The sequence below is a fragment of the Heterodontus francisci genome, chromosome 13 (assembly GCF_036365525.1).
Source record: "Heterodontus francisci isolate sHetFra1 chromosome 13, sHetFra1.hap1, whole genome shotgun sequence".
Taxonomy (NCBI): Eukaryota; Metazoa; Chordata; class Chondrichthyes; order Heterodontiformes; family Heterodontidae; genus Heterodontus; species Heterodontus francisci.
Genome location: NC_090383.1, coordinates 109,749,396 through 109,761,674, shown reverse-complemented (window position 1 = coordinate 109,761,674; position 12,279 = coordinate 109,749,396). Strand labels below are relative to the sequence as shown.

General features: G+C 42.0%; 1 protein-coding gene across 1 annotated transcript in view; it reads right to left on the bottom strand.

The window, feature by feature from the left end:
- Positions 1 to 12,279, bottom strand: part of ahctf1 (AT hook containing transcription factor 1) — a 124,349-nt gene that overhangs the window by 72,468 nt on the left and 39,602 nt on the right. Inside the window, exons 8-12 of the mRNA XM_068045406.1 lie at positions 12,025 to 12,175; positions 9,410 to 9,542; positions 7,950 to 8,131; positions 5,735 to 5,796; positions 3,810 to 3,938 (exon numbers count right to left, since the gene is read on the bottom strand). Coding sequence (XP_067901507.1) covers positions 3,810 to 3,938; positions 5,735 to 5,796; positions 7,950 to 8,131; positions 9,410 to 9,542; positions 12,025 to 12,175 — 657 coding nt within the window. The remainder of the gene's footprint in view (positions 1 to 3,809; positions 3,939 to 5,734; positions 5,797 to 7,949; positions 8,132 to 9,409; positions 9,543 to 12,024; positions 12,176 to 12,279) is intronic.

Here is a 12,279-nt window from a genome sequence, read left to right as displayed (position 1 = left end):
GATAAGTATGTACCTGTCAGGCAGGGAGGAAGTTGACGAGCGAGGGAGCTGTGGTTTACTAAAGAAGTTGAAGCGCTTGTCAAGAGGAAGAAGGCGGCTTATGTTAGGATGAGACGTGAAGGCTCAGTTAGGGCGCTTGAGAGTTACAAGCTAGCCAGGAAGGATCTAAAGGGAGAGCTAAGAAGAGCAAGGAGAGGACACGAGAAGTCATTGGCGGATAGGATCAAGGAAAACCCTAAGGCTTTCTATAGGTATATCAGGAATAAAAGAATGACTAGAGTTAGATTAGGGCCAATCAAGGATAGTAGTGGGAAGTTGTGTGTGGAATCAGAGGAGATAGGGGAAGTGTTAAATGAATATTTTGCGTCAGTATTTACAGTAGAGAAAGAAAATGTTGTCGAGGAGAATACTGAGATTCAGACTACTAGGCTAGATGGGATTGAGGTTCACAAGGAGGAGGTGTTATCAATTTTGGAAAGTGTGAAAATAGATAAGTCCCCTGGGCCAGATGGGATTTATCCTAGGATTCTCTGGGAAGCCAGGGAGGAGATTGCAGAGCCTTTGTCCTTGATCTTTATGTCGTCATTGTCGACAGGAATAGTGCCGGAAGACTGGAGGATAGCAAATGTTGTCCCCTTGTTCAAGAAGGGGAGTAGAGACAGCCCTGGTAATTATAGACCTGTGAGCCTTACTTCGGTTGTGGGTACAATGTTGGAAAAGGTTATAAGAGATAGGATTTATAATCATCTTGAAAAGAATAAGTTCGATAGCGATAGAACAGTTTTGTGAAGGGTAGGTCGTGCCTCACAAACCTTATTGAGTTTTTCGAGAAGGTGACCAAACAGGTGGATGAGGGTAAAGCAGTGGATGTGGTGTATATGGATTTCAGTAAGGCGTTTGATAAGGTTCCCCACGGTAGGCTATTGCAGAAAATACGGAAGTATGGGGTTGAAGGTGATTTAGAGTTTTGGATCAGAAATTGGCTAGCTGAAAGAAGACAGAGGGTGGTGGTTGATGGCAAATGTTCATCCTGGAGTTTAGTTACTAGTGGTGTACCGCAATTATCTGTTTTGGGGCCACTGCTGTTTGTCATTTTTATAAATGACCTGGAAGAGGGTGTAGAAGGGTGGGTTAGTAAATTTGCGGATGACACGAAGGTCGGTGGAGTTGTGGATAGTGCTGAAGGATGTTGTAGGGTACAGAGGGACATAGATAGGCTGCAGAGCTGGGCTGAGAGATGGCAAATGGAGTTTAATGCGGAAAAGTCTGAGGTGATTCACTTTGGAAGGAGTAACAGGAATGCAGAGTACTGGGCTAATGGGAAGATTCTTGGTAGTGTAGATGAACAGAGAGATCTTGGTGTCCAGGTACATAAATCCCTGAAGGTTGCTACCCAGGTTAATAGGGCTGTTGAGAAGGCATATGGTGTGTTAGCTTTTATTAGTAGGGGGATCGAGTTTCGGAGCCACGAGGTCATGCTGCAGCTGTACAAAACTCTGGTGAGGCCGCACCTGGAGTATTGCGTGCAGTTCTGGTCACCGCATTATAGGAAGGATGTGGAAGCTTTGGAAAGGGTGCAGAGGAGATTTACTAGGATGTTGCTTGGTATGGAGGGAAGGTCTTACGAGGAAAGGCTGAGGGACTTGAGGTTGTTTTCATTGGAGAGAAGGAGGAGGAGAGGTGACTTAATAGAGACATATAAGATAATCAGAGGGTTAGATAGGGTGGATAGTGAGAGTCTTTTTCCTCGGATGGTGATGGCTAACACGAGGGGACATAGCTTTAAGTTGAGGGGTGATAGATGTAGGACAGATGTTAGAGGTAGTTTCTTTACTCAGAGAGTAGTAGGGGCGTGGAACGTCCTGCCTGCAACAGTAGTAGATTCGCCAACTTTAAGGGCATTTAAGTGGTCATTGGATAGACATATGGATGAAAATGGAATAATGTAGGTCAGATGGTTTCACAGGTCGGCGCAACATCGAGGGCCGAAGGGCCTGTACTGCGCTGTAATGTTCTAATGATGCATCCACCAACTACTGTGTGCCGCTCGTCAGTTTAGCTTTGAGTAGCTTACTTCTATTCAATATTCTTTAGAATGTGAAAAGATATGCTGAGTTACTGCAATAAAAAATTAACAAATGCAAACTACAATTTGATAAGTTCAAAGCTATTTAATAAAAATCTCATACTAAGTTGTTTCATCTATTTAAGTGCGTCAGCCAGCAAATAATTAGATCCGATCAATGTTTATTGAACGTTTGATTAATTCTCTGTAAATGTTGTTTAAGGTATAATGACAGAGCAATTTTGTTGACAAAATATTTTGTCTCCTTTCCTCTGTCAATAAAGTATTGTTCCCTTATTAAAAAGGCCTAATAAACATCTCTCCAAGTCTGGAGTGCATTTTATATAGAAGAAGAAGAAGAAAGCATCAGTTTCAATGCTGTAAGATTAAAAACTTATTTGACTGCAAGCTTCAGACTTCTTAAGCTTTCAATACTATACAATTTGAGGATATACCCAAGAACAAGTAGGTACAAGCTAAACAAATCAAAGAGGAATGAATAAGGAAGCAAAAGTAGTTTTATAGGGAAAAGAATTTTATACACTGGGGTGGGGGGAGAACCAAGAGTGTGGAGGTGGGGGGGGGGGGGGGGGGGGGTGAAGAAAAAGAGCAAAAACTTAAGAATTTCAATTTGCCTTCAAAGGCAATGACTTACTGCATAGCCGAATTGCACACAGCAATAATCCCAAAAACAATTGACATGAATGATCAGTTGATTAAGTGAAGGATGTTGGCTATGAAACCAGCAGAATCCTTGCCCTCCTCTGAATAAAATCAATTGCATCCACCTGAACAGACAGAACTGGGCCTTGGCTTAACACCTCATCCAAAAGACTACTTCAGTATTACACTGAAGTATCAGCTTAAATAATGTGCTCAAGTCTTGGAGTGAAGCTTGACCCCACAACCATGTGATGCAAAGGAAAAAGTACTTCCAACTGACATTAAGCACAATTCTAAAACTGGTTAGGAAGCTCATAAGGTGCAAATGATAGTATGTTTTAGCCATCTTTAGGCTAAGGTAATATTAAAATAGTTGAGAAAAAGTTACAGCTTTAAGAGATAGAGGGTGAGGGAAATTAGAACAAAAACTTGAATATTTTTAAGAGACTTTGAACAGGATAATACTAACTTGTTACCAATTTCTTATAGTAAACGGAATTCTGAAATATTCGGACAGCAGTGAGGCAGCAATATTAGCTAGGTAAAGGGAATGGAAGGCTGACAAATCTCTTTGGCCTGTTGGCATCTATACCTATTGAGGACAACGAAAGAGACTAGGAAATAAATTTGTGGGGCATTAGCTATTTTCACAAAGACATCGAGCACTTGTGAGGGTCCAGAGAGAGTGAAGCAAGCAAGGAAACATAATAGCTATACTTTAAAAAGGGGGAAACAAATTTGACACAAGCAGTATAGGTCCTTGGCTTATAAGCAACAGGTAAAATAATGGAAATCACTCTGCCGAGTAGGCTGGAGGAGTAGTTAATGTCAATTATTTAAATTACTAATAGACAGTGACGTTTCAGTTTGATTATACAATTAATTATTTCAGAAACCTTTGAACAAAATTACAGGTGACAAAAAGCTAATTAAAATTAAATCCATAGGAATTCAAAGCAGAACATGGATGTGAGGCCAAAAGAGTTGGAGTACAAGATTTGATGGGTCAAATGGCCTTTTCTTCTCTTTCAATGTTCTTTTGGATCGATCATTAGTTATGTAACTCTCATTCTCAACTTACTTGTGAGAGACAAGAAGGCTGTACATCTGCTAGCCTTGGAGACAGAAGACCAGCCATCAGGCAACGACTATAACCATCAGGTATAGCTTCACTGAGAAAAGGACCAGTTTTCTTCAAATAATTCAATGTCTAGAAAACAAACAAAAAAAAGTCAGTAATGTGATAATTAACAGTTCAACAAAATTCTCAGTATATTAAATGTATGATCGTAGGATAAACATTGCCACATTCAGACAATAAAGCATTTTCCCGTAAACTGGAGACAGCTGATTAAGACAAGTTGAACGTATAGCAGAGAGCCAGTTCAAAGTCTCCAGTTTCTATAGAGGCTGAGAGATTATGGATCATAGGTACTGGTAAATAAATACAGGGATTTAAAATTAGTTCTTAAAATGTACAATTCCTTTCAAAACTTGTATGGTACCAGTTTTGAAATGAAAGCTTTTAGGGATACACGAGTTACTACTGAATAGCTAGTTAAGGACTACAATATTATATGGAGTGTGTCCAGAATCAGGATTCCACACAGAAATCCTGGGGCTGAACTTTAGGAGTGCGCCGCAAATCGCGGCGGCATGCCCGCACGGATCCGCCGTCGCTGAGCCCCCGCGATATTTCGTCTGGCGGCTCATTTAAATCCAGAGGGCAGAGCAGCCATCCTATGACGTAGAGGGGGTGGCCGTTCTATCCCCGGCAACGTCGTCTGGCACCACTTTTAAAGGGCTTCAAGCCCTGACAGCTGATGTTAAATTTTAAATTCACAACCGCATGTCATTTAATTAAAAATATTAAAGTAGAGATCAAAGTCCCTGTTCCACTCCCCCAATCATCAACCAATAAATTTATTTCCATCTCTCTCCTGCCCGCCAACCCTCCCAAAAACCATTTTTGCCAGTCCCCATCTTTCAACCCCAAACTTTGTACTCTTTGCCCTTCAACCCCTTCCCACCATCCAGTCAGCCAATTGAATCAGTTTTCTCCACTCACCCCAACTCCAGACCTGAAAATTACACTTCTCCCCCCTCCCTACCAGTGTCTCGCCTTGAATCCACAAACGAGTATCAGAGGGCACAGGAACTACCAGCCACCGGCCAGAATATCAGCGTGGGACAGCCGTCCTGTCCAGGTAAGTTAATTAACATGTATCTGCATGAATTTTATTAGGCAAATGAAGGCCCCGCCACTTGGCCACACGAAGGCCTTGCCGTTGCCAGTAAAATGCGGTGGGGCCTTCTCGGCATCGGGGGTTGTGGCAGGCCTTTCCCAGAAGAATTTTCCAGGCCGGGCCAGCCACCCCCCACCATACGTGATGGTAAGAGGAAATAAAACCAAGATTCAGCTGAGTAAATTGTAAAAATTGGCTACAATGTTCGACTAGGATGTTGGAGTTCAAATCAATTACACTCAGATAAATTCAGCATAAATTCATTACTGTACTCCAAATGATCAACAGATTAAATCGAAGGTCATCAAAATATTCAAAATGCAGCATCACAGACCAGAAGCAGTGCTTTCAATCTTAGATTCTACAATCTTAAAACAGCCACAGCTATAGTCAAATAAACAATGATACATTTTCATCAAGCACAAAGCGATTCAATTCCAAAGATGTTACATAAAATGAAATTCTTTCTCCCAAAGTTTACTTTTTCTCCCCCTCATAACTCCTCCGCCCAACACACTTCTGTTTCTGTCCCCCGTTGTGTATAAAAGAGACTAGTCTAATATGCGGCTTTAGTGTTGGGTCAGCTTAATTCTGAATTGAAAGGTTTTACTATTTTAAAATGTTAACAGGTGATCAGATTTTTTGTAAACTTAAAATTGCCTCAGTTAAATGAAGTGACATTGAACTATTGCTGTATTAAATAGTATTCCGATAAGTGGAAGTGCAGTTAACTTTCCACAAAAGAACATTAAAAACTCACCTCTTTCTGAAACCCAGAGCATGTTATATGCACAAGGCCTGAATTTATCAAACAGGTTGCATCTGTAAAAAAAATACTCAGAGCATAAAAGTTAGTTACTTTTAGTTCAAGCACAATGTCTTAAGCTTAATATTGCCCTTGGAAGAGGAAAAAAAACACGTACACACTTTCAGTAAACCATTCAAGCAATGCAGATCAGTTAAAATCCCACAGCATGCAATTTCAATGTGTGTTATTCATACTTCAGCATTCAATATCTCAATCCATAATGTAAAACCTACAAAACTGATCAATACTGATGTTACTAGAGTAGATTGAAATATGTGGAGAACAATGCAAAGGCATCAGGGAGTGAAATCAACAAATGGTTCCCTCAAACTTTCCTGAGCTAAATAAACTACAAAAGTGCATCTCTGCTCAGTCTTTCTGTTGCAAACAGCTTGTATTTATACAACGCCTTTAATACAGTAAATTCCCCAACTGCATAGGAACATCAAATAAAATTCGACACTGAGCCATACAAAGTGGTGACCAAAAGCTTGTTCAGAGGCAGATTTTAAGGAACATCTTAAAGGAGAGATGAAGAGGAAATTCCAGACCTTAAGGCCAAGGCAACTGAAGGAACAGTTGCCAACGGTCAGAGTCATGCAGGACAAAAACAGGCCCATCGTGTCTGTGCCAGTCATCAAGCACCTACCGATTCTAATCCCATTTTCCAGCACTTGGCCCAGCCTTACATGCTACGGCGCATCAAGTGCTCACCAAAATACTTCTTAAATGTTGTGAGGGTTCCTGCCTCTACCACCTTTTCAGGCAGTGTGTTCCAGATTCCAACCACCCTTTGGGTGAAATTTTTTTTCCTCAAATCCCCTCTAAATCTTTTGCCTCTTACCTTAAATCTATGCCCCCTGTTTATTGGCCCCTCCGCTAAAGGAAAAAGTTTCTTCCCATCTAATCTATCAATGCCCCTCATAATTTTGTATACCTCAATCATCTCCCCCGTCAGCCTTCTCTGCTCCAAGGAAAACAACCCTAGCCTATTCAGTCTCTTTTCATAGCTGAAACACTCCAACACAGGCAACATCCTGGTGAATCTCCTCTGCATCCTCTCCAGTGCAATCACATCCTTCCTTTCGTGTGGTGACCAGAACTGTACACAGTACACCAGCTGTGGCCTAACTAGCGCTTTATACAGCTCCATCGTAACCTCCCTGCTATTATATGCCTCGGCTAATAAAGGCAGGTATCCCATATGCCTTCCTAACCACCTTATCTACCTGTGCTGCTGCCTTCAGCGATCTATGGACTAGTACACTAAGGTCCCTCTGACCTTCTGTACTTCCTAGGGTCCTACCATCCATTGTATAGTCCCTTGCCTTGTTAGTCCTCCCAAAATGCATCAACTTACACTTCTCAGGATTAAATTCCATTTGCCACTGCTCCGCCTATCTTACCAGCTCATCTATATCGTCCTGTAATCTAAGGCTTTCCTCCTCACTATTTATGACACCACCAATTTTCGTGTCATCTGCTAACTTACTGATCATACCTCCTATATTCATGTCTAAATCATTAATGTACACTACAAACAGCAAGGGTCCCAGCACCGATCCCTGCGGTACACCACTGGTCACAGGCTTCCACTCGCAGAAACAACCCTCTGCCTCCTGCCACTAAGCCACGGTGGAGAGAAATAGAATATAAATACGACAAATTGGACTGGTTTAAGAGGAGCAGCAATACACCATAAACAAATTAGTTTCAATGAGTACCTTACAAAAGCTACAAGTTTATACCTTATATTGTCGACTCCTTAATGGGATATGGTTCCATGGACACATATAATTCTAAGTTAACTTGCCCAAGTGGACATTACACAAGCATGAACCTCAAAAATGAGTATTGACAGTATGCCTAATCGTGAGGGGACAAGAGCTTTCCTACTGTTGCCCTAGCTGAGACCAGCTAATTCTGCTAAAAGCTTGACATAAAACATCGACCTCTACAGTTTAGCTACTTTCTGGATAAACTCAGTGCCCATCAGTGGATATAATGGGTTATATTTTACCTCCGGCACCTTTTGGATAAAAATTGGATAGTTAGTGCTGAATCATCACTAGTTTAATCAATTTTTATTTCCACTGACATTCTATTACATGAATGTTGCATTCTGCTATAGCACTATAAAAGACTTCAGCTATGCAAGTACACTCACCAAAATTGTAAGTACTAGGATTAAAGAACTGCTCTGGCGGGGGGTAAGAAGGAGGAACTCCACGGCTTAGGCTTCTTTCATGTACCAAGACATCCAACAGATAATACGGAAAGGTCATGCACACTACAGCATCGAGGGACCACAAAGCGAAATAGGGGCAGTTACGAAGGTGCTCTCCTGCTCTGTAAATAAGAAACTATGAAATTATCATAATAGCTAGTCAAAATTACAATTTGCAAACGTTTGTACACTTTGAAAGAAACATGCAGGCAAAATGTGGATCAACACTTCAATTGTTCCATCGTGGCCTGTATAAAAATTAGCACTGCTGAGTAAGTAGCTCAGGAATTAAACTGATCATCTCGAAGCTGCATCATTTATAATAGCGACAGAACTTGACCTTCCGAAGTCTGACATTTTCTGTTTGTTGCATTAGCCAGTGCGCATATCTCAGTTTGCTATAGAGCATTAATACAATTACACATTGAAGAAATATACACCTGAAATTTATCCCAATGCAGTGCAAAGTCAGTTTATCATACTTGAGCATGCAACAAGCTCTGATGTTAATAGGGATTTCTGAAGCTAGCCTGGGTATTTTCCCTGCTCACCCACTCCAAAACAACCCGTTTAAGCTTTTGCTGAGGTTCAGTCACACAATCAGGTAAATTAGATGCCATACTGGCTTGAAATTTGCATTATCACTGCCCTTTCTTTGATGTCCCAATTGGAGAAAGAATAAAGTTTTAACTTTCCTGCTAGTTTTCTGTGCTCAAACTGAGGGATATCATTACTTGAAAGTGGATCACTCCTTCCCTTTAGATGCTCACTATTGAGAAAATAGTCAGATGCACAGGAGTACCTCATACACTGTCAGAATAGCACCTGCTCCTGGCCAAATCCTTACATCTTCCAAATTAGTTTCCCAATTCATGCCATCTGCACCCACTCAGATGTGACTGAAATTCTGAAACTGTAGCTAGGAGAGAAAGCAAAATACTTCCACCTCAATTTTTACATTGGCCTTTAACCTCTGGGAATACAGGGTATAAACCACTTTATTGCCCAATCCCTACAATGCACAGAGCAACTAATCTAGTAGAGGCAAGAGGCTGAAATTTCTGTGTATGCCATCAATTGCGGCAGCGGTCAAGACCAACGGCGGGCCGCAAGTCGCTGAGCTGCTGCAATCTTCCGTTCATGTCAGATCACTAAAAAGCAATTTAGACAATCCCATTCCCCTGTAGATTGCAATTTCTCTCTCTTCAGATGCTTATCCAATTCCCTTTTGAAAGTCACGACTGATCTCCAATGATCTATTTAGTTTGAGTGCATCAAGCCAGTATAGTACTTCCAGCTATGACTGTTTTTATTCAACACTGAATGCTTTATGGTTGTTCATTGATTACTTTCTTTTCATAACTATTAATAAAACTATGAGGAAATTCAGGATCTCTTACCTTAGTGAATCAGGCATCTGTGCATGATACCAGCGATTGATATCAAAAATGCCCAGGTAGGTAGACGGCTTGCGTTGCCCATATGTATTCACCTGCCAACTGAAAATAGACACACTGGTGTCTGGCGAACTGGCTGTAAGCAAAAGGATCTCACTAAGCTAATTGCAAACATTCCAGCACAAAAATTATATTAAGAACAATTACAATTTATTCAATTATTTTTGCCCTATACACAGTAAAACAGGGTTCTAAACAAGGGCAACTCTTAAGAGAAAAATAAAGTTTGACTGCAGTCACTGTTGGGTGCAGAGATTTAGAAATTGCACTGGAATACATGTCAGATGTTTCCACAGCCTTATGAATGCTCCAGAAACGCCAGTGCAGCAATCGATTAATCTTATCGTTAAGTCATGTGAATAAGGAATGGAGCACCAAACAATGCAAAATTGTGCCTGGAACTTTGTGCCCTCGGAGAAAATTGCAAACCCAGTTCAGCAGTGCACTAGACAGCAACAACAAACTAAAACTGAAGAAGATATCAAAAGCTTAGGAAACTTTGAATGGTACTGCTTCATTTATTGGAGTTGAACTATTGTGTGCCATATGTGCAATTTTAATCCCACCCATCCAGCAACAAAAAAAAAAACAGGTTTTGGGGAGGGCGGAGGGAGAGAGGCGGGACAGTTAATATCATCCAGATTACTTACCTTTAGTGGAGCTGCCTGATTCCCACAGGCCTCTGGACAAGAAGCTATGTCACCCAGTCAAAGCTGGAAAAGGCCTTCATTAAGTAAGCACGTTATCAATGATCGCAAGCTATCATTGAACCCTGACTGCAATTGTTACTCAGGCCTGAGTGGGAAATGTACTGTGACTTTCTGGACAAGCTGAACAGAATCAGGACCTGCTGTGAAGATGAAGAGGCCCAAACAGGTATGTTTTTTTTCAAACGAGCAGGAATGCGGTTCAGTGTTCTATAAGGAAAGGTTAGACCACCCATGCACCACACTTCCCTCCTCCCTATGAGGCCCTCCTCCAATGCCCTTGTCAGCAGATGGCCATAGGGCACCAGACTTTCTTGCAGCAAATTAATGAGGCCCAAAGGGTTAATAGCCAACCTGATTTCTGCAATAATGGCTGAGTTTCCAACTCACTTCACCACCCCCACAAAATCTACCAAAGTTAAAATTGGGGCTAATATTTTGTAAAATGCAACTCATAAATGACAACATTACATATATTTTAAGAACAGAAAACTTAACACACATCAGGGAATTCCGTATCAATTAAGGTGAGGTGAGAGTGACTGCCCTTGACATCAAGGCAGCATTTGACAGACTATGGCATCAAGGAGCCCTAGCAGAACTGGAGTCAATGGGGATCAGGGGGAAAACTCTCCGCTGGTTAGAGTCATACCTAGCGCAAAGGAAGATGGTTGTGGTTATTGGAGGTCAATCATCTCTGCTCCAGGACATCACTGCAGGACTTCCTCAGGGTAGTGACTGAGGCCAACCATCTTCAGCAGCTTCATCAATGACCTTCCTTCAATCATAAGGTCAGAAGTGGGCATGTTCGCAGATGATTGCACGATGTTCAGCACCATTCGTGACTCCCCAGATACTGAAGCAGTCCATGTAGAAATGCAGCAAGACCTGGACAACTTCCAGGCTTGGGCTGGTAAGTGGCAAGTAACATTCGCACCACAAAAGTGCCAGGCAATGACCATCTCCAACAAGAGAGAATCTAACCATCTCCCCATGACATTCAATGGCATTACCATTTCTGAATCCCCCACTATCAACATGCTGGGGGTTACCATTGACCAGAAACTGAACTGGAGTAGCCATATAAATACCGTGGCTACAAGAGCAGGTCAGAGGCTAGGAATCCTGCGGTGAGTAACTCACCTCCTGACTCCCCAAAGCCTGTCCACCATCTACAAGGCACAAGTCAGGAGTGTGATGGAATACTCTCCGCTTGCCTAGATGGGTGCAGCTCCAACAACACTCAAGAAGCTTGACACCATCCAGGACAAAGCAGCCTGCTTGACTGGCACCCTATCCACAAACATTCACTCCCTCCATCACCAATGCACAGTGGCAGCAGTGTGTACCATCTACAAGATGCACTGCAGCAACACACCAAGGCTCCTTAGACAGCACCTTCTAAACCCGCGACCTCCACCACCTAGAAGGACAAGAGCAGCAGATGCATGGGAACACCACCACTTGCAATGTTCCCCTCCAAGCCACACACCATCCTGACTTGGAACTATATCGCTATTCCTTCACTGTCGCTGAGTCAAAATCCTGGAACTCCCTTCCCAACAGCACTGCAGGTGTATCTACCCCACATGGACTGCAGCAGTTCAAGAAGGCAGCTCACCACAACCTCCTCAAGGGCAATTAGGGATAGGCAATAAATGCTGGCCTAGTCACATCCCAGGAATGAATAAAAAAAATTAAATGAATGTGGAGCTCCTAAAGCTCTCAATCTTTCCCAAGGGCAGGAAGTTATGGGCAGCTCTGGACATAAGCAGTCACACTCACTTTGGTCTTCAAAAAGTGATCAAAATAGAATTTGTCTTGCGTTTACAAATTACACTTTAAACTCACCCTCAGTCACGCTTTCCTCTCTATCACCATGATTCCGAAATTTCTCTATAGTCTGGCAGCCCAGCAGCCGAGCATTGGTATTCCTAGTCCTTGAAGAAAATACTTCATAGGTAAGATCTTGAGTGTAACGTTCTTCACAATATTCCAAGCCCTTCAAAACAGAAAGACCATTTAGAATCTCTGAATTCAAGTTGGAATCCAGGTTTTCTTCTTCGATTTAAACACACCACTAACCTCTATGGTATTTGCTCATTC